Source organism: Fusarium coffeatum (assembly GCF_003316985.1).
Source record: "Fusarium coffeatum strain FIESC_28 chromosome Unknown BRIP53273_contig_122, whole genome shotgun sequence".
Classification (NCBI taxonomy): domain Eukaryota; kingdom Fungi; phylum Ascomycota; class Sordariomycetes; order Hypocreales; family Nectriaceae; genus Fusarium; species Fusarium coffeatum.
Genome location: NW_022157915.1, coordinates 153089 through 176018, shown reverse-complemented (window position 1 = coordinate 176018; position 22930 = coordinate 153089). Strand labels below are relative to the sequence as shown.

At 48.8% G+C, this 22930-nt stretch overlaps 7 protein-coding genes across 7 annotated transcripts; 3 read left to right on the top strand and 4 right to left on the bottom strand.

Moving 5' to 3' along the window:
• Nucleotides 1-6599: 6599 nt before the first annotated feature.
• On the bottom strand, nt 6600-7534 carry FIESC28_05681 (uncharacterized protein; the record flags this gene model as incomplete). Its single annotated transcript, XM_031159826.1, has 2 exons — nt 6600-7319; nt 7418-7534. 2 exons carry the CDS (start codon nt 7532-7534, stop codon nt 6600-6602), a joined length of 837 nt encoding a protein of 278 aa, XP_031016141.1.
• Nucleotides 7535-8767: 1233 nt separating this feature from the next.
• On the top strand, nt 8768-9289 carry FIESC28_05680 (uncharacterized protein; the record flags this gene model as incomplete). The annotated part of the gene is made up of 1 exon (XM_031159825.1): nt 8768-9289. One exon carries the CDS (start codon nt 8768-8770, stop codon nt 9287-9289), a length of 522 nt encoding a protein of 173 aa, XP_031016140.1.
• A 1794-nt stretch (nt 9290-11083) lies between these two features.
• On the top strand, nt 11084-11789 carry FIESC28_05679 (uncharacterized protein; the record flags this gene model as incomplete). The annotated part of the gene is made up of 2 exons (XM_031159824.1): nt 11084-11396; nt 11446-11789. 2 exons carry the CDS (start codon nt 11084-11086, stop codon nt 11787-11789), a joined length of 657 nt encoding a protein of 218 aa, XP_031016139.1.
• A 185-nt stretch (nt 11790-11974) lies between these two features.
• Nucleotides 11975-13699, bottom strand: FIESC28_05678 (uncharacterized protein; the record flags this gene model as incomplete). Its single annotated transcript, XM_031159823.1, has 3 exons — nt 11975-12265; nt 12320-13506; nt 13564-13699. 3 exons carry the CDS (start codon nt 13697-13699, stop codon nt 11975-11977), a joined length of 1614 nt encoding a protein of 537 aa, XP_031016138.1.
• Nucleotides 13700-14428: 729 nt separating this feature from the next.
• FIESC28_05677 (uncharacterized protein) lies at nt 14429-19516 on the bottom strand (the record flags this gene model as incomplete). Its single annotated transcript, XM_031159822.1, has 7 exons — nt 14429-15524; nt 15584-15751; nt 15804-16106; nt 16867-17996; nt 18044-18748; nt 18798-19247; nt 19352-19516. The coding sequence occupies 7 exons, from the start codon at nt 19514-19516 to the stop codon at nt 14429-14431; spliced, it is 4017 nt and encodes a 1338-aa protein (XP_031016137.1).
• Nucleotides 19517-19854: 338 nt separating this feature from the next.
• On the top strand, nt 19855-20582 carry FIESC28_05676 (uncharacterized protein; the record flags this gene model as incomplete). Its single annotated transcript, XM_031159821.1, has 3 exons — nt 19855-19886; nt 20091-20289; nt 20364-20582. The coding sequence occupies 3 exons, from the start codon at nt 19855-19857 to the stop codon at nt 20580-20582; spliced, it is 450 nt and encodes a 149-aa protein (XP_031016136.1).
• A 449-nt stretch (nt 20583-21031) lies between these two features.
• On the bottom strand, nt 21032-22592 carry FIESC28_05675 (uncharacterized protein; the record flags this gene model as incomplete). Its single annotated transcript, XM_031159820.1, has 2 exons — nt 21032-22158; nt 22217-22592. The coding sequence occupies 2 exons, from the start codon at nt 22590-22592 to the stop codon at nt 21032-21034; spliced, it is 1503 nt and encodes a 500-aa protein (XP_031016135.1).
• Nucleotides 22593-22930: the final 338 nt, after the last annotated feature.

Sequence of the window (22930 nt, the reverse complement as noted above, 5' to 3'; positions counted from 1 at the left end):
TGAACTGTATGGATGGTCCTAGGCTTAGGCAGAAGATTCACCCCAACGTGACTTATTATCGGACCCGAAACGAAACTTCAACCTCTTTCGTGTGTGTCTGTATGTCTGTTGGCCCACACGGCTGGCTGTCTGGCTGGGTGTATGTAAGATACCCGACTTCAAGTACACAGACACCATGGAGCGGGAAAGGCTGTGGGTGGGATAACAAAGTGTCTCTCTCACTCACAACTCCGCAGCGATAATCTGAAACATCATCGCCCCTCTTGTCCCTCTTCTATTCCCAAGACTCCCAGTCCTCCGCGGAACGACGCGAACCGGAAGTCTAGGCAAGGGCCCAGCCGCAGCCTTCTTCCACATCGCCTCAAGCCTCGACCCATGAACCTGGGAACATCGCCCGTCTGATTTGCAAAAGCTTACGAACTAGACATATTAAACTTTGAGGTTATTTAATATTCCTTCGATGGTGGCTTTGCTATCTTCCTCATTCGTTACGAGGCTTCTTCCTAAAAGAGATGTCTGGATGACAAGCGATTGAGGAATCAGGCCATTGCAGGGTCACACATGCAGTCCAAGGTGCTGAATAACTTGTTATAATGCATGATTGAGTGATCTTTGGGTTGCATTCGTGCAGGTATGGGACATCATGCTAGTATCATAGATCTCATCTGTCCTGGTCTGGATTTTGTTACAGTTGACTGTCCTGGCTAGCGATATAAGCGAACACCGGTCTATAGCAGGGGTGTCTACAGATTCCATTCCAATAGAGGGACACGGAGCGGTACCGAGTTGAGAAAAAGCAATCACCTGGGACGAAGTGAACATTTGAAGCTGGAGCTCTGTCTAGAATGCTATGCCATTGCCACCGGTATGTAACAACCAACGACACTCATCACACCCTCTCATCACATACCGAATTCACAATATCGACATGCCAAAAGCTATCCAGTCTTGGCAAACACAAATACGCTGAAAGAAGAGATGCCGCTCGTATATCCCCATCAAGGGTCCTCGAAGATCGTAGGTCGCCACCCGCCGATATATTGATGCCCACCATCAACAGGACCCCTACAACATCCAAGAGCCGACCGGATATCCAGGGATCCGATCTTGCATTGCCTCTTTATCGACGAGTGATAATTTCGCAATAATGACGAGTTAGAAAACATCCTTGCTGGAGATTTTTGTTCTAGGCACTCTCTTGAGCAGGATATCTATGCATCATTCATTGTTGTTGTCGCGAGATGTTTTACATGTTAGAGCTACTGTACGTATGTACATATGTGCAGTACAGCTGCAGAGGGATATCCCTGTCTGTCTGACATACATACTGTACACAGGCAAGCCACCAACCGTTCACCGTCACCTTTACAATCAAGGCAATCGAAGCCTATCCCCAACTCGGCCGACTAGACCCTCTTCCCTCGTGTCCATGTGCGCCTCCAGGGTGGAGGGTCGTGTACTGTACCAGGGCCAGGGTCTCTGAATGTCAATCCCTTGGCGTCATTGCTCAGCCCGAGGACTAAGGTTAGTCGAGGGATTCTCGATTTGGACAGCGACGCTTGCGCAGCTTGCCGTGCTGATTGATACACATAACATGACAAGAGGATTGAAAATGCACTTATATCCCGACTCGGTCGACCGAGTATCAAGTAAATGACTGCTGTCGTGCAACAACTGTAGAGTACATAGTACAGAAAGAGACACAGCGCCTAGATTCGTATCACCCGGGAAGAGGAAATATCTCCGTGTTGAGACCGTCGGTCATCTCTTGTACTCCAACTCTGTTCTTTGTGGACTTACTGGATCTTGTCTCTCTTTCTCTTCCTGGTAATGGTAGGGTACCACAGAAAAGTCACTGACGACATCAACAGCCCCTGCTCTGTAGTACATGTACAGTACAAATGCGAGGAGGAAAATGTGATGTGAGCCAAAAGGAGTCAACTGTTTGGAGAGTTACACACAACTCCAATTACAGCCCAGCCCAGCCCGGTCTATCATCCATCTCAGCTGCATGTATGTATTTCCTGCAGAGTGCGTGCATCAGAATGCACCTCGTAGCGGAAACTCAATCACTGTTGGCTAGCGCGCTAGTGATTTCTTCCAGCGGAAGAGGTCCCCTGACAAACGCCCATCATCAGTGCAACTTACAGAGGCAGGAGAGGCCCGCGGGGAATAGATAGGCGGGGGTCCGAGCGTTGAAGCGGTGGGTCTTGATCCAGAAATAGCCGTGAATGCCTGCAGGCGACTTCGAAACTCCATCACCAAATTAATCCGAATCAACAACAGACAAGAAGGACGACAGTCATGATACAGCGCATACAATCAATCAAGTCTGAATGTCTCAGTAAGAGTCATTGTAGCGTGTGGGTATGTCAGCGCTCCGGATAAAGCCGGATACTAGAGTGCTGTTTATCATCACCACTTTTACCACATGACCTCTACCGACTCGTCCTATCAAGCAATCTCCAACCACTCTCCTCTCCTCTTACCCACCACACGCACTTAACAAGAGTATCCATTCCGGCTCGTTTCGTCCCATCCCGAGCCTTGTTCCATCTCCACTCTCGACGATGGAGTTCCGCTCAGGCTATTGTAACCAGACTATGGTATTTACGATGCCCAATGCATCTGGGCTGCGAATGCGCATTGCGGGTAGCTTCCGTCGACTAGGATGCGCTCATCTCTGCCCAACGTACATACACAGTAGTGGCAGCCGCAGACCAATTGCAGTCTGTATCTATCCCATCCCATCACGCATCCTTGCTCCTTCAGCTGCTGTTGCATACTTCTCAAGCTAATTGATTCGCTCCTAGATGTCCATATTTGCAGGTGTTCGCAGCTTTGTCGTGCACCCGTCCAATACTACAGCATTTGAGTTTTGACTTTATATCTCGACCACCGTCAGTGATCACTCCAATTATGGATTATTGAACACATCAGGAGAAGTTCGTACTGCGCCACGGCCGGGCGAGATGCCTCTTGGGCAAATCCTTCTCAGCCTTGGTCGTCTCAGGCGGGTGATCATCAACACCACCACCACATCTCATACCCTCCTCATCACGACGCTTTTCTTGATTCGTCACCTTGTGCACCCTTTCTTCCACCTCTTTTGTTTCTGTCACCTTATTATCACCCCCTTCCTGAATTGCAGCATCATTTCGTGGTTGTCAACTGCCGAGAAACACTGACGTTTTAGGACCGGCAATCCGACATTTGTTCTCTACAATATCGCACAGAGTTGTGCAACTGCAGTCGTTATCGTTTATTCACTAAGATATGTGATATCTGCAGCCTTGGGGAAATGTATTGGTTGCCTCTCTGTCAAACTGTATTGGTTGCCGAGTGGCTTGGCTCTTCCGTCCCCAGATTTCGTAGCCTTTCACGTATGGTGGCGGCCTTATCGAATGTTCTACTTCCTACAGCAGTCCCTCTGCTACTAGCTGAACTTTCTTTACACATCCCCTTCTTCCACTTGTGTACGCGCAAGCCCAAGTTGGGTCACTTACATGCTTCCACAACTGAAGTCGCTGTTTCTTTGTCTCTGTCCCGGACTAAGCGCTCGTCAAAGTACTGCGCTAAGTCAAAGTAGCAGCCTGACACACTAGACACCCACCCCGTGCTCGATCGACCCAATTCCAAGGCAAGGATGGGGGGTCGCCCATCCTCGATCGACTTTATACATGGGGGAGCATCTTGAGGGAAGCCTCATGATCCTTGCCCCACATCATTCGACTTCCAACCACCCCGGCGTCATCACTTTCTTCGCCCCTTTGGACGCGTCTACGGCAGCTTTGCCAAGATCTCAAGATATCTGGAAATCCTGTTATGCTGAGATATCACTGTGTTTGACTGCCATCGTCCGGTGAAAATACTCCGGCGTCATAACTTCAAACCCCGCCTGCGTCAAGGGTCCAAGCCAGCCCCCCTGCTGCAGAGACCCTGAGGACGATCTCTCATATTTCAACGGCCATTTTGCCATCAGGCTTTCCTCATTTGGAAGATGAGAGTCTATCAGGTCCCAGGGTCCGAAGGAACCGAGATCTTCGCGAACTTGTCAACTTAACCATATGATGTTATCTGTGAATACTACGGTGGGTTTCGAGGACATGATATGACACCATTCTTATGGGATCACAACAGGAGTATCTTCCTGAGTCTTCCAAGGTCTATGATACACCAGTCATGCGCTCTGACTGACTAGCACAGCGCCCAGAGCCTCGCTTACTGGAGCCTCCCAATAACATCGTCTTCGCTACGCTTCAGCCGTAGGCAAAAGAGCAACAGATGACTTCTGTGCATGTCTCGGTCTGGATTACAGGTTTACACAAATAGGGGTCAGGCTATACTGCAGCCTCGGGGTCCCCTCGTACAAGCATCCAGCGAATGGGACGGGCCGGGAACAAGAAGGAGCTTTCTTTTGACGAAGCTACGGGACACATGATGAGCCACGTCGTCTCTTCCCCCGCTGTGGAGAAGACGACTCCTGTGGCGAAGGTTGGGGAAGCCGTAGTATGGACTGTGGCTGGTAATGCTGATCAAGTTGGAGAAGGGGGGAGGGTGCAACTGTAACCCAGTGGCATGCGAAACAAATCGTGTGTGTAGATACTCAAGGTAACGGGAATGTGGCGTCTTCTTTCTTCTAGCCCATGTGTTGAAGAACAAAGGGCGGTCTATCATGACTCTTCTCCCCTCTTTCCTCTTGCGAGGAGTGTGAAACAATGCGGTTGCCGTACACAGAAACAATCTCAAGTTACACTCGGTTATGGAGAAGATTGTTTCGTGTAGCAGGTTGGCGCCAAGGGCTTTTTGATACGATGGTATGGTCACGAGTGTTGTTGAAGAAGGCGACTTGCTTTTGAGGAGGAGGAAGAGATCGCGATTAGATGTCACTTGCGCATCTCTGGCGGGGCGAGCGATTTGAGGTGAAGATCAAGGAAAGCATTGGTGGGAGTGTCGCTTGTTGAAGTTCCTGGTGGGGATGGACGGCCCGGTAAGGTATCGCACTTTTGTAGAGATTGTAATGTAGACCTATCATGTTATGCAGCATGACAGGAGTCGAAACAAGTTAATGTTTGTTTACTTCAGACATGGTTCTTATCCAGCCGAGGATACTCTGGCTATTTGACATGCTGCTGATCATCCGTCGGTTGTGCCTCGCAGCAACATTGCCGGATGAGCATGATAGGACCGCGACAAGCGATCAACAAGCAAGATAAGACATCTTCTAGCCAGTCCAGAGATATATCCTTCCGAGTCTCGAGGTGTATTGTATGTTTGTTGCTGAATGATTGAGTATAAGTTGACGTTGGTGTTGAGGGGGTTCGTATTGGGCGGGGCATGAGATCATCGTGGGCCTTGGGGGGTTCGGATTCGCGTAGATTTCCTACTCGGATGAGAGGATGGATGCGGTTTGCTTTTTGTTTGTTATCGCTGGCGGGGTCTTGTCGAAAATGCGTTTGTCTATCGTCGAGTGTGCTGAAGGACGTTGATTGTACTCTTGTTGAAGTCGTTTTGCAACCTACCAGCAGACCATGGGCGATAATCTCGCATCGATTCGACGTGATAGCAACTTCACCTTGATACGTACCATTAATTTCCTCCTGTGCTGAAGCGCGCCGCCCATCCTTCCAACCGAATGACCGTAGTATCACGGGCGGGGGAGGTCGAGACAGGGAACGGATTCTTTAGAGTCCCATCCATGGTCAATTGAAGAAGAATAACCACAGATAGTCTTGTCACTGCCTAGACTAGATCGGCAATAGATTAACAATTAATGTCGATGTTGTAAACTGACCTAAGAAGCATCTAAAATACAAAAGTGCGTAACCAGTTACGATTGAACGATTGCAGCGCCTGGATTAAGCAAGACCAAGTGTCTCTGACTCACAGCGCAAAGCCGTAAGAGTCACGCCAGACAAACAAACAATCGCCGTCATTATATATATAAAACCACCATAAACACCAAAGAATTGATGTCAATCCATCTCGAGACCCCTCACAAAGCATCACCAACAGCTTATCTTATCGCAAGTCTCAGTCTTCCCAATTAGGAAATGCTCATAATGAGTCATTCTGGCTCAAACCTGCATTAAGACTAGTGACCCCGCCTGAACCCCACTACCCGCGTTTTTGACAGTGTCTCTATGTTTGCCTATGCACTGGCTGGGAGATGGTCATTATGGTTCATTATTGCTCATTATGAGTGTTCATGATGGGCCTAAGAATGTAACTGTAAGGCCTTATAAAGAGAGAGTTGGGCACTCATAATAGTTATGAAAGCTGGGTATGTCTCTTAGATGATATAAAGGTCATAATGGCATGGCGTTGTGGAAGCTACCAAGATGAAAATACTGAGATAAAACATGAGTTCGTTGGGTATAATTCCATACTCTACAGTATCAAGACAATGGACATCATACAGGAAATAACTATCAAAAGACGTATCACAGCCAGCTCAGGATCAACAATTGTCAAAAAAAGAAAAATTACTATTCATAAAACAACTCGCTAACTCGAAGACATATCTAGGAAGCCCTTTCAAAGCCCCGAAGCCAAAGTATAGTAACTAACACAATGTCGAAACATCGATCTATTCGTCCTTATTTCTTCTTGTCAAGCATCTCCCTAAGAGCATCCACCTCAGCTTCCCTCCTGGCAAGTTGAAGCCTCATGTCATCCCGTTCGTTGGTCATAGCCGCCAGGGCAGCCTCGAGTTCGGAAATGCGATCGAGGCGCTTCTGGCGGTACTTGCGCGCCGCAAGGGTATTGCGCTGGCGCTTGAGGGTGACGTTTGCGTCTTCATCTTCGGGTGAGGATTTGCGTTTGAGGGAGGACCCGGATGATGAGGAGGGGGAGGGGTGGAGAGAGAAGGTGGATGTTCCTGGGATGGGTGATTTGTTGGTGGTTGTGGTTGTTGTTGTCGTGGGATGGGGAGTGCTGGATGTTGAAGTTGAAGGTTGCTCAATGGGTGTAGAGTTGACATTGAGAGGCTGCTCCGGAGTGAGGAAGCCATCTCCAACATCGAGCAACTGCGTATCCAGAGCGCTCAAGTCAGGAATCATGATGTTGTCAAACAATCCCTCATCGATAACAGGAACGTTGTTGTCATTCCCATTGCTGAAATCCCACGTGGTACCATCAAATCCCTGTCCGTCAAAACTGCAATCGAGCGGGAGGAGATCCAAGAAAGGAGAAACATCGCCAACGAGCAGACCAGGATCGATACTGAGGTCGCTATCAGGCAAAGGCGCCGGAGCAGCGAGCAGACTACCATGACATGGCCGAGTTGCGGCTGCAGGCGGCGGATGATGCGCTTGCTGCTGCCATTGATTCAAGTTAGAGGGGGCTGACGGCCTCCCCTACGTGTGCAAGGGGGCCTGTAAGGCTTAAGGTAAAAAGAAGAGCTGAAAGAACGAACAGAGAAGTCCGTCTTTGGGATGGTTGATGAAGAAGGAAAGCGATTGAAGACGGGGAGGTCGTGGTATTTTATAAGGGTGTACAGTGTGTTGAATACGGTTTTAGCGCTAGGGGACATTGCGCATAGTTAGCTCTGAATCTGAGGTGATCTACTGTACCTGGGTGCCGTGGGTCCGAGGGGCCGATAGTCTTACAGTCTCAGATTGTCCTATACGATAGGACAATTGACATGCATTCGTGATTGTTGGTCAGCCTCATGTTTGACTTAGGGGTCTCAAGGAATAATCAACCGCTCCCGGACTGCCTGAGCAGGAAGGTCAAAACGGTATCGTATCAGAGGGCGAAGAATATACCGAATCCAACAAGAGATCTGCACTTCGGTGGGTTTTTTGTTAGTTGTATACAGGTATTCCTTCCTAAATTCGAAGGGCATTGATTCTGTCTGCGAAGGAGTTGGAAATGGGCAATTGACCAATTACTCCCAACTGTGTGAGTCAATCCTAGATTGAATGTGGGTTGTAAAGAGGCTCAGATTATTTCCGGCCAACGCCTTACAAGGCGTCGCAGTCGGAGTCTTCCACGGCTCCGTGGCCCCGATGCAAGAGGATGGGGAAGATAAGCTCTAAGTTAGTAGATGCATGGAGAGTGCAATTCTATGGAGACCATTCGTGGGTTCAATCCATGCATGCTGGTTGGTCTTTGTGGCTCCATCTCCCTTCCAAGTCGCTGTTCGACTCTGTAGGGCCATCTACTGGACATAGGCAGACAGTCAGGAATGCTCTCGCTCTTAGGTACGAAGATAGACTATAGCGAGTTTAAGATTGTATGGGGGTGAGTAAAAGGGTTATAGCTATGAGGGAAGTGAGGGCTCGGCTAGAGTTGACAGAGCATCAAATGTTCTCTCATGAGCTGGTCTCGGGTGAGTTTGTACCGAAGCGTTACAACTGCGGCTCGATGGATTCCAGCGTTCAGCTACAAGACGAGAGATGGTTCTATCGGGAGAGACGTCTTCATCCCAATCAATCTTACGGTCGGATAGTTGATGACACTTTCACTATTCATTTGAGGCATTAACTGCCCATTTCTTTGGGTCTCGCATCTTCGTCACAACACAGCCTGCGCCCTTGGAGACACAATCATCTGTCAAAATCTCGCCCTTGGTTACAGCGAGCCGCTTAAACGGCATCGCAGCACCGTAAACATGTCACGTTATCGCTTCCTTCGCGTCAACATTACGCCCTTACTCTACCTTCCTATTTCTCTGTGAATGAGGGATTAGAGGTTTCAAAATGATAAATAAATGAAGATTCCCTTGACTCACTACTTTTGGTTCAAACAAGTAACCACCAAAATGTCGAGCAACTACCACTTCCGCATCGCAACAACAGACGACGCTCCTCGTCTCCAAGAGCTCATCGAGGCAGCATTCCGCTTCACAGACGCCAGTATAGAATGGATCGGCTCACCTGAACTCGCGGAGACATTCACAATGGACATATCCGTCATCAACGAGAGAATTGGCTCTCCAGATAACGTCTTTCTCATCGCCAGCGACGAACCCAACGGTACAGCGACAGCTTGTGTCAACGTCTACAAGAAAGAGCCCGGATACGGCCGTATAGCCCTTTTGGCAGTGGATCCAACGATTCAGCGCGGCGGATTGGGAAGGGTGGTTATGGACAAGGCGGAGGAGTATCTTGTGAAGGAGTTTGGGGCGAAGAAGATGGGTTTGAATGCGTTGGAGACGAGGAAGGGTCTTATCGAGTGGTATGAGAGAAAGGGATATGCCAGGACAGGTGATATTACCAAGATTCCGGTTGAGAGGTATGAGGGCAAGGAGATTGCGCTTGTTGAGTTTGAGAAGAGTGTTTGAGACGGACTATGAGGGATGAGTGGGAGATGAAATGTGAGTGAGTCTCATATGAGTGGTTTCTCGACTAACACAAGACAGTATTTTGGACGGCTCACATAAGTTCCAATTTTTGTTGGCAGTCTGCATGCTACTAAGTGCAGTGGAACTTATCACCGAGATGTGATAATTCCCGCGGGAGATTCACAAGTGAGAATAACAGAGCGCGATATAGTCACAAAAGTGTCATACACTCGGCCGCGCAAGCATAACGATTAGATGATCTACAGAACGCTCGATTCAATTCCAAAAGGGTTCTCATACATCTCGCACAACGTTCCGATGATCCACAACTGAGGCTCAGTAAATGGATATTTCCAATATCTCGATTCATGCACCCGATGATAGACACAAGATATGCCTCTTCCAATCACGGCTTCATTTTCTAGCATCCGGTCTTTTTTCTTCTTTTCCTATCTTTCCCTTGCCTAACTAAGTTTTCTTCTAACGGGGCACAATTCTGCCTTGCCTTATTAACGTGCCATTAATAGATCCAAGCTTAACTTTGCAGCCTTCAATTAGCATTAATTACCTACTACCCAACGGTCTTGGCAGAAACCCTTAATTGATACCCTATGTATGCGGTGTAATAGCACGCACGGCCACGTCACGAATAGCTTCAAGGCAGCAATTGCCAAGAAGGGCTGCGGTTGTTTGTTACGCAGCTTCTGGCGCAACGTCTCTGTACTCACCATCAATGAAACAAGCACGTTGTCCGATATTCCAATACGATAGGGCTCAGTTAAGCATATCGCCAAGATAGTAGCCAACCAACATGTAGTTAAGTGCGTAGGAGAATAGGAATAAAACGCGTGGATAACGAGGCTGATGCTGCTTGGCAGCTGAAACACAAAATCCAGACGAATCACATCACGACAGTCACTCATTAATGGGTTCTCCAAAGAAGGAAAGAGCTCACGCGACCAAAAGATTAGAGACAGCAGAACAATCGGACAAGCATAACTTAAACTTCCCCGGCCTGGAGAAGTGGAGGGGTTGCGTGCGTGGCCCAGAAAAGCCACTGACGATCGTCCCTTGATCCAGGGATGATCATTTGCTAGAAATGGATTCCCGGTCGTCGGACAACAACTGCCGAAGGACGATGTCATTGAGACGGGATGCCACGGGTAGTTTTATCCCACGGGTAAGTGTTACATGCAAGATTAAGCTTACTCGTAGAGAGTGCGGCTTTTCAGCAAGAATAATAAGCATAAACAGCCAAAGATATATTTAATCTGCTGCTGAGTGGCTATAGTACACAACGGTTTAACTCCTTAGAACATAGAACAAGCCTCGCCAAGTGAGTAGAACAGCATTGGCATAGACACAACATCCAATCTCGGATTCCCCGTACGTCACTACAAACCTGGAGATTTCTCCACTGCTTGGAAGTTTCTCCCCTGGTTAGTGAATGCCAAGATCTACCAATGAGTCGTGTAAGAAGATTAATTGGTCGGGAAGGTAGCTTGTTACGAAAGTGCCCGTGGCTTGGTTTCAGTGAGTTATTGAGAGATCCTGGTACGATTGAGCTAGTAAGCCTGGGGAGGTGATGTCGATCGTCGGGGAAGAACGAAAAAGAAAGGTTAATGTTGGCTGTGAAACAAGATTTGGGAGGCAAGAGGTTGTGTATAAATATCTTGGACCATCCCGTCTTTGTTCTTGTTACTATCATCACCATCATCTCAATTCAGCTTCATCACCATCTCAACCACACCATATAAGACAACAGTATAACTTAGTACTCTCAACACCACCAAGATGTACACTTCAACCATCGCCCTTGCTCTCGCTCCCCTTCTCCTCCTCGCCCGCGCAGATGTCAATCTCGACCGCGACGACATCCCCAGAGAATGCGACACCATCTGCAACCCCATCGTCGACCTAACCCGCGCTTGCGACACTGACCTCCGAGGAGACCGTGACCGTGACGAAGACCGTCTCGAGGCTCAATGTGTCTGCACCAACGATTCTTTCAACGTTGCGCGTGTTGCTGCGCTTTGCGCGGACTGTATTCACCAGAATGTTCGTCGTGATAATGACGACGATGACAATGACAATGATGAGACTGAGGGTAAGTAACTCTTTGTTATGGTGTTGAGAGATTGAGCTAACTAGTACAGATATCGACGATATCCTCTACACCTGCGGTTTCTCTTCTACTACATACGTTGCTTCTGCCGCTTCAGCTGCTGTCTCGGGCGTCAGCGTCGATGCGACCCGTCCTACTGACGCTTCGCAATTGACCACCACAATTATTGCCGGCGCTACTCGCACGCAGGGTGGTGGTAGTGCTTCCAACACTGGTAGCAACAACAACAATGATGCTTCCGACACTGGTGCTGCTGCTGACGGTGCTTCTGCTACCAATGATGCTTCAAGCCCTGATGAGACCAACGCTGCTGCTGCTATGGCCCCTGCTGGATTTGTCGGTGCTGTAATCGGTGCCGCCATGCTTCTCGCTTAAATGTCGAGATTGAATCTGAGAGGGACGGCGGATTGAGATATGGGTTACTTTGTCTTACATGATATGTTTGAGGATTTCCGTTAGAGATATATGCTTAATGAGACACGCTATCTATAAATGACCCAACCTATGCAAAACTCCTCAAAATCAATGTGTATGTATCTGTTGTATTATTTACGACTTCATCAAACCTCATCGCCAAATCGAATCTCTCTTCTAACAGGCGGCGTCTCATCGCCAGCATGTGTATTCACATGCGGATCAGCGCGAAGGCTTCGACCGCCGGTGATGGTAATCGGGCCAGATGGTCTACGTCCGTCCTTGTCACTACCGCCGAAGAGTCTTCCGATCAATGGAATTCTTCTTCGTCGCGCATTGTCTGAAGCGCTGTTTACGGTGTCGCTGACGGCTTGACTCAGGGTTCTGGGGACGAAGTATCCGAGCTTTCCGACTGGGATACTTAAACCGTGGACAATCTGTGATACAATTAGATTAGTATAAGTGAGGATATCTGAGTGGGGTTCACTCACGATACTGCAAACTGCAAGGAACCAAACGATGATGCGCGTCTGCTCAGCAAGATCCTTGACGTCGCTTCTAGGACGTCCGTTCTCATCGCTGAGGTGCTCCTCGATGAACTCAATGCTGATGAAGAGGTAGAAGATGGCGGATACACCAATTGGTCCGAAGAAACCGACAAACACAGCCTGCTTGACTTGTTCAATCTGACGAATCCATTTATGCATAGCAAAGATCCACGGAAGTCTTCTCAACATAAGAACGGAGACACCCAGAGCGACAAGACGTCCAATGGTAATAACATTGTTGTTGTTGAAGTCACTCCAGGGAATGTATGCGCCGTACCACAAAAAGATGGTTACGTTGAGGAGCATGTCGATAGTCGGTTGGAGAGAATCATCTTTGGTCTCGAGACGGAACCAGTCATCCCATGTAAAGACATTGCCTGCGATGAAGCACGCCAGGACATCGTCTGTACCAATCATACCGCATGTTCCCAGAACAAAAAGCGCAAGCGCAATGGCAAACACGAGAAAGCTCTCGCGATCAACATAATTATGCTTCTCAGCAAAATGAAGCAACTCTTTGCCAATCCATCCCACCACTGCGCCGTAGATGATACTGAGGATGATAACGTAGCCCCATGTCATTCCGAACCAGAGACCCATTGCATCATCAGCTCCACCAGACGTAGCGCCTGCGCCAGTAAACTTGATGAGATACAAGGCAAGGAACAAGAACGGATAGCCGAGACCGTCATTGGCACCTGATTCTGCGGTGATGAGATATTGTAGGTCTTGCGGGATGTTGTGGTCTGCGAATTTGCCCTTGACGATGACAGCGCTGAGAACAGGATCGGTAGGCGTAACGCACGCCCCGATGGCCAGCGCATGAAGAAATGGTGGTTGCCCTGCTAATCCCCAGACGAGAACACTGGTAGCTAACCACATACTCGTCATGCCCGGGCCCAGAAGAAGCGCAATTGACTTCCATTCTCTGATGAGATACTTGCTGGGGAGTTGCACGCCCGCAAGAACAAGCTGCACACCAAGAACCAGTCTGGAGAAATTAAGCGTTATGGCATTGAGATCTGCCTCACAATCCTCTCTGGAAAGAACATCGCATTCCGCATAGTCGTCGGGTCGAATGAAGTTTGCACCATTAGGTCCAAAGGCGATGCCCGCCAAGAGCGAGATGACTGATTATTCCCGTTATGCCAAGGAAGCCAAGAGATTTGCGAGTCTGGGGTACTTACGGGCTTCTGAGAGGTAGTAGTTTTCTTTGAGGAGGTACGAAACGAGGCCAAATATAGAGATGAAACCGCCTAAAAAAGCGACGACGATGTTGAAGTTTGTCGTCTGAAGAGGGATTGCCCATATATTCTGAGCCATTTTGGTGCTTGACAGGATAAAGAAAATAATACTTCGGACGAAATCTTGAGATGGGACAAGGGACATGGGCTATGTCATATGCCTGGATTTTTTAGTGGAGTATCTTTAGACTGCTTCTGCAGCGGTGCAATTGTTACGTGCAGACCAATAAGAGGACGAGACTTATGCACTACTGTAATGTCATCCCGTGTGATCATGGATCTACAATCACAATGTCTCTTTTTTGGTGTCTGTAAGAGGGGTTTGTTGAAGAAGATATGCCATTCTTGGCGGATACTCATTCGGAGAAGTTGAGATATAGAACATTGCCTCTAAAGATATAGCTGCGATGAAGAGATAGAAACACAAGGAACGGAACGAATAACTTGAAGCTTGTGTAATGACATAACACCGCCAACTGCTGCTGTAACTGAGATTTGGATATATCGCAATATGGCAAAGTGAGTTGGGGAGGGACTCAGATGGGGAAAGCGGTCAATAACGGGCGCATACATATACACAGGACCCTTGAATTTGATCTTCTGACAACTCGCCAAGCCAGATACTTCCATATTAGTCCTACAACTCCTGTCACATTCAACCGCATGCATGTCTTACTAGCTCAAGGACCCCTCCAGCTCGAGTCGTAAACAATGATAACGATAACCTTTTCTCTGTTCCAGTATATACTATACTACAGCCATATCTCATTAACTTTTAGCCACGGCGTTGAAGCCGTTATCATGCCCATTATCTTCCAGAAAGACGCTTCTCCAAATACCTAAAAGGCACATAAAATAACGAACTCATAACGAAAGCAATCTCAAATCCAATATCTCCAGTCGTCTTGGCAATAGGTCCCGTCCACCAAGCCTGCGCCATGCACGGCACAACAAGCGCATAGCAGATAATTCCCGCCGCGATAGCCGCAATACCAAGGGGTAGCTCCGAAGCTACATTCCAGATAGCATGGTCGTAAGAATCGTAGCGACCCTTCCTGAAGACGAGATGCTCGACGCTGACGATACCGATGAACGACGCGGACCAGTAGCCGATGAGCGCGACGAAGTTTTCGAGGTTGACGAAGAAATCGCGTTGGGCGCGGAGGGCGGTTGGGATGACGATAACGGTTACGACCACGGCGAAGGCGTATCGGGGGATCTTGATAAGTCCGGGGATGAGAGTCTGGAAGTTGAGTGTGATGGCGTACATTGTGCCTCCTGTGTTACCCAGCAGTGTGAGGGAGAGGATCACGACCACGAATTTGCCAAAGCCGCCTGCGCTGGAGAGCATAGCTGCGAGAACACCCCCCACGGCAGTCTCGTCATATGCAGCGGACCACTCAGGGACATTCGGCAAGGCTCCAGCAATGGCAGCACCCAGTGTCATGAGCAGAATAGTAGGCGTGATAAGACCGAGGTAAGTATACGTAAAGACTCGCCATGACTGAACCTTGGGATCAAAGTAGGTCGTGAGATCACTTGCGATAGCAGCCCACGGGATCATGTAACTCGCGACGATCATACCGAAGCTCAGAACAGCTGGTGCAGTCGCTGGGGCCGCAGGAGCAGCTTGCTTGGAAAGCTCCGAACCGCCGCATCCTGTTGCGATGGTGATGGCGATGATGGCGGGGATCCAGGCGTATGTCTCGTAGTAATGCAGAACCTTGAATCCACAGAAGGAAATAAATAGGGACAAGATTCCGATAATAACAATGCCGACGTCGGGACTAAGATGGCCGCTTGATACAGCGGAGAGACATTGGCCACCGACGACAAAGATGATGACCATGAAGCCTGTGAGAGTGGCGAGGTTGAGTAGCACAGGAATTGAGACCAAATAGCGACTGTAGCATGTTAGCCAGTATTCTCATGAGGTTCCTCGAGATATTCAGTGATATCTTACCCAAAGCTGTATCTCGCCTGAATCATCTGCCTCATTCCCGTCTTCGGACCAAAAGTGGCAAGATAAGCTGGTCCAACTGTAGAGAAGAGGCAAAAGAAGAGAATGATAAGCGCAGAATCCCTCAAGCTGAGACCGTACACCAAAGGACCTAGCATGCCAAAAGTGATACTATTCCCACTGTTAGATACCCCTTCTTTCCTTTGTCTAGAGAATTACTCACCCGAGAATATTAGAGTTGATGGACGCCCAGATAGTAAATATATTGTAGAACCGTGTTGCTGTGCGCTCTTCGACAGGAATAGGCTGGATACCCTTCTCTTCAACTCTTCCCATGCGAAGAGCCTTGTGGAATAGCGCTGCGGCCTTGAGGCTTTCCACGTCGCTGTGGTCGTGATCATGATCATGCTCATCGGCCGGGGCCATGCTCCGGACCGGAGCATTCTTTGTTGCATCAGTCATGCTGCTGTGTGGCAATGACAACTCTTGGAGATACAAGATACACCCAAAAGGTGGAAGAGGAAGACTAGGAACAAGATAGTTAAATACTATGTATGGAAAAGAGTGAGTCTTATAGAAAGACTCATACCATTTGATGTGACCGGCCACCCCGGTCCCGGTCCCGGTGCTGCTCGGTTCCGCTAATTTTTTTTCTTTACAATGATTTCTCCTCACAACGTTAGTCGTTAGTCTCGCTTCCGATCAGAATGGCTTCCAATTCGCCAATTGCAGTTAGAACCAGTGGTTTCTTATTTGCTAATGGTCTTTTTTTGCGGGATAAATATCGCCCCTCTTTAATGTTTGACAAGAAGATATCTATCGTATGCCTGATGTTACCGGTGCTAGCCTCCAGCTTGTTACACGTTCACGGGTATTACTTGTGTGATGTTTGTGTATAGGTATGCATTGTCTTTGTGGTTATCTTGGACCCTGCGTTATCGAATGTTCGACACATATTCTGCATCTTTCCAAGAAGCTGCTGATCTGCACAATCTGGTGGCGGAAAAGCCTAATCCGCCATCAATTGATTCCATTCGCCTCATCCACCGTTTCTGCGCCGCCAAGAAGGGTCTCGACCTCCACACAAGCACAAGCTCCCATCTTTGTACAAGCTCAACCTTCTCGTGACTCAAAGGAATTGCTTTGATTAAGGCTGACTCTTCTTCCCTCGGAAAAATCCTCCGACAGCACCCATCAATCCTCCAAGACCCTTCTCGTGGCTATCTCCAACTAACCCGCCTCTGATCCACCCCGGCAGTTTCCCCCGGATCCTCTCCGTGCCATACCGTCGATCCACGAGCACTATCGCCGCATAGTCGCCCCGGTGCCGGATTGCACGGCCGATACTCTGGTTGACGGCCCGCATGCAAGCGTTCTCGTAAAAGTCCCGTGCTGTCTGTTTTCCTCTGTTCACAGCTTCGTCTTTCGCTACGCCTTGTGCTATCAAGTTGTTTTGTGTTGTGGTTTCGATGTATTCGATTTTTGCTTTCCAGTCGGGTGATGCTATGTTGGGGTAGGGTAGACCGATCACTATCACACAGCGTCCTAGACGGTCGGAGAAGTTGATGCCCTCTGACATTTTACCACCGACAACGCTGAGAAGGAGAGCACCTTTTCCGTTGCTCTTTTCGCCGAGGATGGCGGATGAGTATTCTTCTAGCACTTCGTCGCTGGATGCACCTTTTGTTTCCTTGAAGAGTGCTTTGCGTGCTCCCAGGCGGTCCCAGACTGACTGTGCACCTGAGCCTTGACTCTTTTGCCAGACGGCGACTACTTCATCGAGATATCCGTAACTGGGGAAGAAGATGACAACGCCGTCGGGAACCAATGAGCAGAGGTTCAGGATTGCGAGACCTAGTTGTGTTATCATCTCGGGATCGCCTCTCTTTTGGAAGCTGAACTCGAAAGGTGGTGCGCCAGGTCGTGATGATGCAAGCGTCCAAACGCAGAGGTTCTCAGGCGGAATGACATGCCCGCAGCTCAGGGTCGTCACTTTATCTGCTTCTAGGGAGGGAAACAAATGGTCTTTGTAGTCATCAAATGGCGACATTGTACCTCCCGCGAGGACAACCGCTCGGGCGCTTGATGCGATGGATGAGAATGCATGAGTAGGTGATAAGAGCAAGTAAGAAAGCTGTATATCAGGAGTTGGTCCTTTGATCTTCTGGTAAAATATGCGACCTTCAGAGCTAAGGTTCGTGAAGGCAATGAGAAATGATACTAGGGAGTGAAGCACTGGCGTGCTTGACCTGGACGTTTTTGTACTTGCGTCTTCACTCTCCACGTGGGTTATATAACTCTCGATCTTGAAAGCGAGCTTCGACTCTTGGATATACTGTATCAGTTCAAACATGTTGATCTGGTCGATACCCTTGGGTCGAGTAAGATCATTTGGATCCACAATGCCATGTTCTTGCTATTTGGTGTTAGTGGCAGTATACATCGAAGAGAGAGGGAAATGACCTTGAGCTTGAGAGCACCATCCATCCATTCGCTGAGTCCGTCAATGACTCTTCCTACTCTTCCAACGTTCACTCGGTTAACACCTTTCAACTTTTTGCCAAATCGCTTGACGTATACTCCTAACATGCCACGACCTCTTTGCAGATCGCTCAATTTGATCTCAGCTGCATGCACATTGGCTACCGCATCCATGATATTATGCGCTTCGTCAACGATAACCACGCTATTTTCCAGTTTGACACCGAGAGCATCTCTGGCACTTTTCTGTAATAGCAGAGGGTATGGGAGTGTGATGATCTCAGCGCCTGGAAGGGCAGTTCGTGATGCATAGTAAGGACACACAGCAAGCGACTTGCCAAGTTGATGAAGATCCTCGATGTCAGGCAACGTAGCCAGAGCATGATCGCGAAACTGATGGGTCTGTGAGATGAGGTCTTCCTTGGGTACGAAGGGGCATTTCTGGCCCGACTTTGGCTGTTGAAGCTCCGAACAGCGGTCGTTGATAGCTTGGACAGATCCCAGCTTTGAGACTGAGGGATTGATGCATAATCTTTGCCGAGAAGATAGTGGTAACAGCTTGACCGCTTCAGTTTTCGTCTCTTCCTGCTTAGCAATCGACGTTGGGAGTGAGGGCGGAAACGTAGGACGGCGCAGTTCGGTGATGAATTGCGAAAGCTGAGAATGTGTTCTTGACGTGTAATAGATCTATTGCTGTTACTATACGGCATTTACGAGTGATCATAAGTATTCGCACCTTGATCGGTTCCTCTACGAGGTCATCCTCCTCTTCAGTCTTCCTCGCCCCTCCCAGTCCAATACTTGCCAGAACTTCTCTCGTCTCCTTGCTTAACCCCGATAAGGAGTCTTGTGGTGTATCATTTCGATCATCAGGATCATCAAGCAAAAACTCGGCATCCTCATCTTCTACTGCACGCGACCTTGGCATCACATCATCAACGCGACGACGCTTGCGGGCGCGCTCTTCTTGGGCTTTTTCTTTGAGACGAAGGGTTTCAAGACGTTTTTCACGCTCTTCCCAACGAGACACAAGCTCTTCGCGCTTGCGACGGAGGAGCTGTTCGACAAGCCATGATGGTTCATCTTTGTATTGTTCTGCTGATTCCTGGATAGAGGTTTCAAATTGGTTCGATTTATGGTTTCGAAGCCATGTTAATGAAGCGCAGATGAGTGAAAGCGACTTGCCCTATTAATTATTAGTAAGTCACTTAATAAGCTTGCACGGCTCATCAAAGGGCCAATCTCATGAGGACTATATCAGAATCTGAATTAGTGTTGTGTTAAACTCACAGTACCGGTTGGACTCTCTAAGATGCCAACTTGACCGTTACCTGTCTCCAAAACATTGTAAACAGCTTTCATGAACTGTTCTTGAACATCATAAGGTGTGTAAGGATGATGAAAGTCCAGATTTTCTAGATCTCTCGTGATGTTATCAATCTCATTTTGCGCCATATTGATGACGATAATACATTTGTTGATTGATATTTAAGACACCGCGTTCACCAGCGCGTCTTAATGCATAAACTTACCCTTGAGCAACAGTGGATCCTTCACCGAGACTCACCACGGTCAGACCACGAGATCACCTGACTCCACCTGCGGTCTCCATCTGATCCCCTCTGCGGGCAGTCTGCATCTGCCAGACCCACCTTCCCACAGCCAATTTTTCAGTTAGGGTTGTCGCCCTCGCCAGCCGAAAAAAAGTGACCGGCTTAATCGATCATCACCACTCGATTTCAGCCTTCGACCTGTGAACACCGGAACAGTCGACAACCTACACAGCCGTCGCCATGCCTACCCGTTTGTCGAAGACCCGCAAGCAGTATGTCCTCATCCCCCTCGCCGTCGACGAGGTTGGTCGTTGAGAGAGACCGCGTCCGTTTCATCGCTGGAAACAGTTTTGAAATAGACCGCTGGAGCTCACAATAATCGCCCTTTGTCGGCGGCTGCTCTTCCTACGACGAAAACTCGGACGAAGCGAAACGATATATACTTGGAACTTGAGATGGACTGACTTGTTTTTCAGCCGCGGCCACGTTTCCGCCGGTAAGGGACGTGTCGGAAAGCACCGCAAGCATCCCGGTGGTCGTGGTCTTGCTGGTGGTCAGCACCACCACCGTACCAACATGGACAAGTACCATCCCGGTTACTTCGGAAAGGTTGGTATGCGATACTTCCACAAGCAGCAGAACCACTTCTGGAAGCCCATCATCAACCTCGACAAGGTACATACAACCCCGCGCGCGACTTCTTCGATCAGTCGCAAAATTCTCATCGGACTATAACTAACTCCATCTAGCTCTGGGCTCTCGTTCCCCAGGAGACCCGTGACGCCTACGTCAAGGGTGAGAAGAAGGACACCGTCCCCGTCCTCGACCTCCTCCCTCTCGGTTACTCCAAGGTCCTCGGAAAGGGCCGTCTCCCTGAGATCCCTCTGGTCGTCCGCGCCCGCTGGGTCAGCCGCCTGGCTGAGGAGAAGATCAAGCAGGCCGGTGGTGTCGTTGAGCTCGTCGCTTAAGCGAAGCACCGCAACTGTTCTGTAAATGCTTGAGGAGTCGGTTGGGCTTGTATGGGAAATTCTACAAACGGAAAATTAAATCTCTCCAACCCCAATGCGGGCACTGGAGAAGAGAAAGGTCTTCCTGCGCTCGGGAAAGGTGAGCCAGGGACCAGGTCGGTCGGCTTCGGGCATTGCATTGGACTCTTGCACGGAGTTAACGAAATAAAAATCGATTTTCGCCCATGATTATGACAATGAAATATTTTTAAGTTCAAATGTGACCATCAATTCGTGACTATCTATCTGTCGATACTGTCCATGTCTTGTGTCGTCGCCAAGAATGCTTCCACTGGTATTGCAGTCATGCAAACCTATATACAAATATCTAGCTCTTCGCCAACTAAAACCGTATCAAACCAACGCCTGTCCATGCATGCTATTATTACATTAGTTATACATTATCTCTATCAGTATTCCGCGGCCAATGCCTCTTCGTTGTATGCTCTTTGTTCAGCCTCTAGCTCTCCAATTTGAAGAAAGTCATGCTCAAGTGCTTGGGCAGCAGTGATTCTTCTGCTAGGATCCAGCTCCATGCACCATTCGAGGAAGGTAATAGCCATCTTTTCGTCTGATGTCAAAGGCTTGTCCTCGCCTCGGCATGTGCTCCACATGATGATCTTCTCCATTGAGAAGCCTCCCTGGCCGACAGTAGGAATGCTGGTCTCGAAGACACATCCATGTAACAAACCGGCAGCCTTCATGCGTTTGGAGCCAAAGATGGTTGCAATCTCAATCATGGCTTCAACGTCATCTGCTGAATTGAAGAAAGGGAATCTTTTCGACAAAATTGTGAGGAGGATAACACCTGCGGACCAGATGTCGATTGCTGTCGATTGCTCCGTGCACTTGAAAAGGACTTCAGGGGCACGGAATCCGCGGGTACCTGCACGATTGGCTCGACGGGACGAACGTGTGTCTGACTTGGGATAACCTGCTTGAGGAGTGGCAGCATTCTGAGCCCATACTGAGTTTGCTTGACGACTCTTGCGGACATCTCGGCTCTCGTGGCAGAGGCAAGGTTTAGCGTCAGAGCCTTCTCTTTCAGCAAGACCAAAGTCAACAAGAACTCCACGCTGTGTACTGGGGTCGTAAAGGAAGTTGGTAGGCTTGATATCGCGGTGAAGTATTTTGTGGTCGTGAACACTCTTGAGAGCGGTGAAGAGTTCTCGCAAGTAGATAGAGATTTCGGGGATAGTTAGGTCGCGAAAGTATGTTCGGAAGTCTCCATGTCGGAAGTATGGCAAGATGGCTACAACTTGGTCTGTTTCTCGAAAGGCGGTGATGAGAGGGCAAACAGAAGGGCACTGGCGAAGGTCGTGAAGGAGTTCAAGCTCGTTCAGAATGCGCGAGGGACTTGAAGTTACATAAATCTTCTTGATGGCAACGTATCGTGCCTTGCGACGAGGACGGCGGACAGGGCTTTCAGCTGAACCTGGGGGTGGCGTCCACTTTGACGAGTCGTCTTCATAGTCCCAACTATTGTCGTAGTGGTCGTACATTATATCCTCCGCTTTGTATACAGTCGAAAATGTTCCTGGAAGTATGTATTAGTATCAATTGTATCCATCATGGGACATTGGGATACTGCATACCTTCACCGATACGTTTGATCAAACGATACCGATTGCGAAAGCCGGGGAAGTCGCTTTGCAGCTTGTCCATATCTGCTTGAACACTGCGGTCAACAGCCTCTTCCTCGGATTCCTCCTCTTCTGGTTCCTCCTCTTCCTCTTCTTGGGGCTCGTTTTGTTGTTGTTGGTGATGGGATGTCTGGTGTTGTTGATGAGGATGCATTTGCTGTATGCGGTGATGTTGCTGGAGCGCCTCATATTGAGCGCGCTCATCATCATCCATTGGCGCAGCCTCTTCAGTGCGCTCCTCTTCTGCCATCATCTCCGTGTCTTCCGTCCTCAAATCCTCATGGATGTCGAAACTTTCTTCCACATGTTGCTGGACCGCAGTAGTCATGATGTCGTACTCGTCTTGTAATTGGAAGGAATTAACTTTAGCCACTCCTGCTGTCGAATGAGACTCGGTCAAAGAAAAGAATGAACACTGTAAAGGAAGGAGATCCTGTTATTGGTTGTTTTGTAGCAACAAGAAACTTAAAGTTATACTCGAGTTTTGGAGGGGCTGCGACAAGACAAGATTAAAGACAAAGACTCGAATTTGGGTGTGCTTACAGGGGTTTCGCAGGCATAACGCGCTGTCTTTAGCGGGACATGGCGGGGAAGGGTCCTGACTGGTCGCGTTAAACAAAACAAAAACAATCGTTGCCCAGGGTTTGGACCATCCCCTCCAGCAAA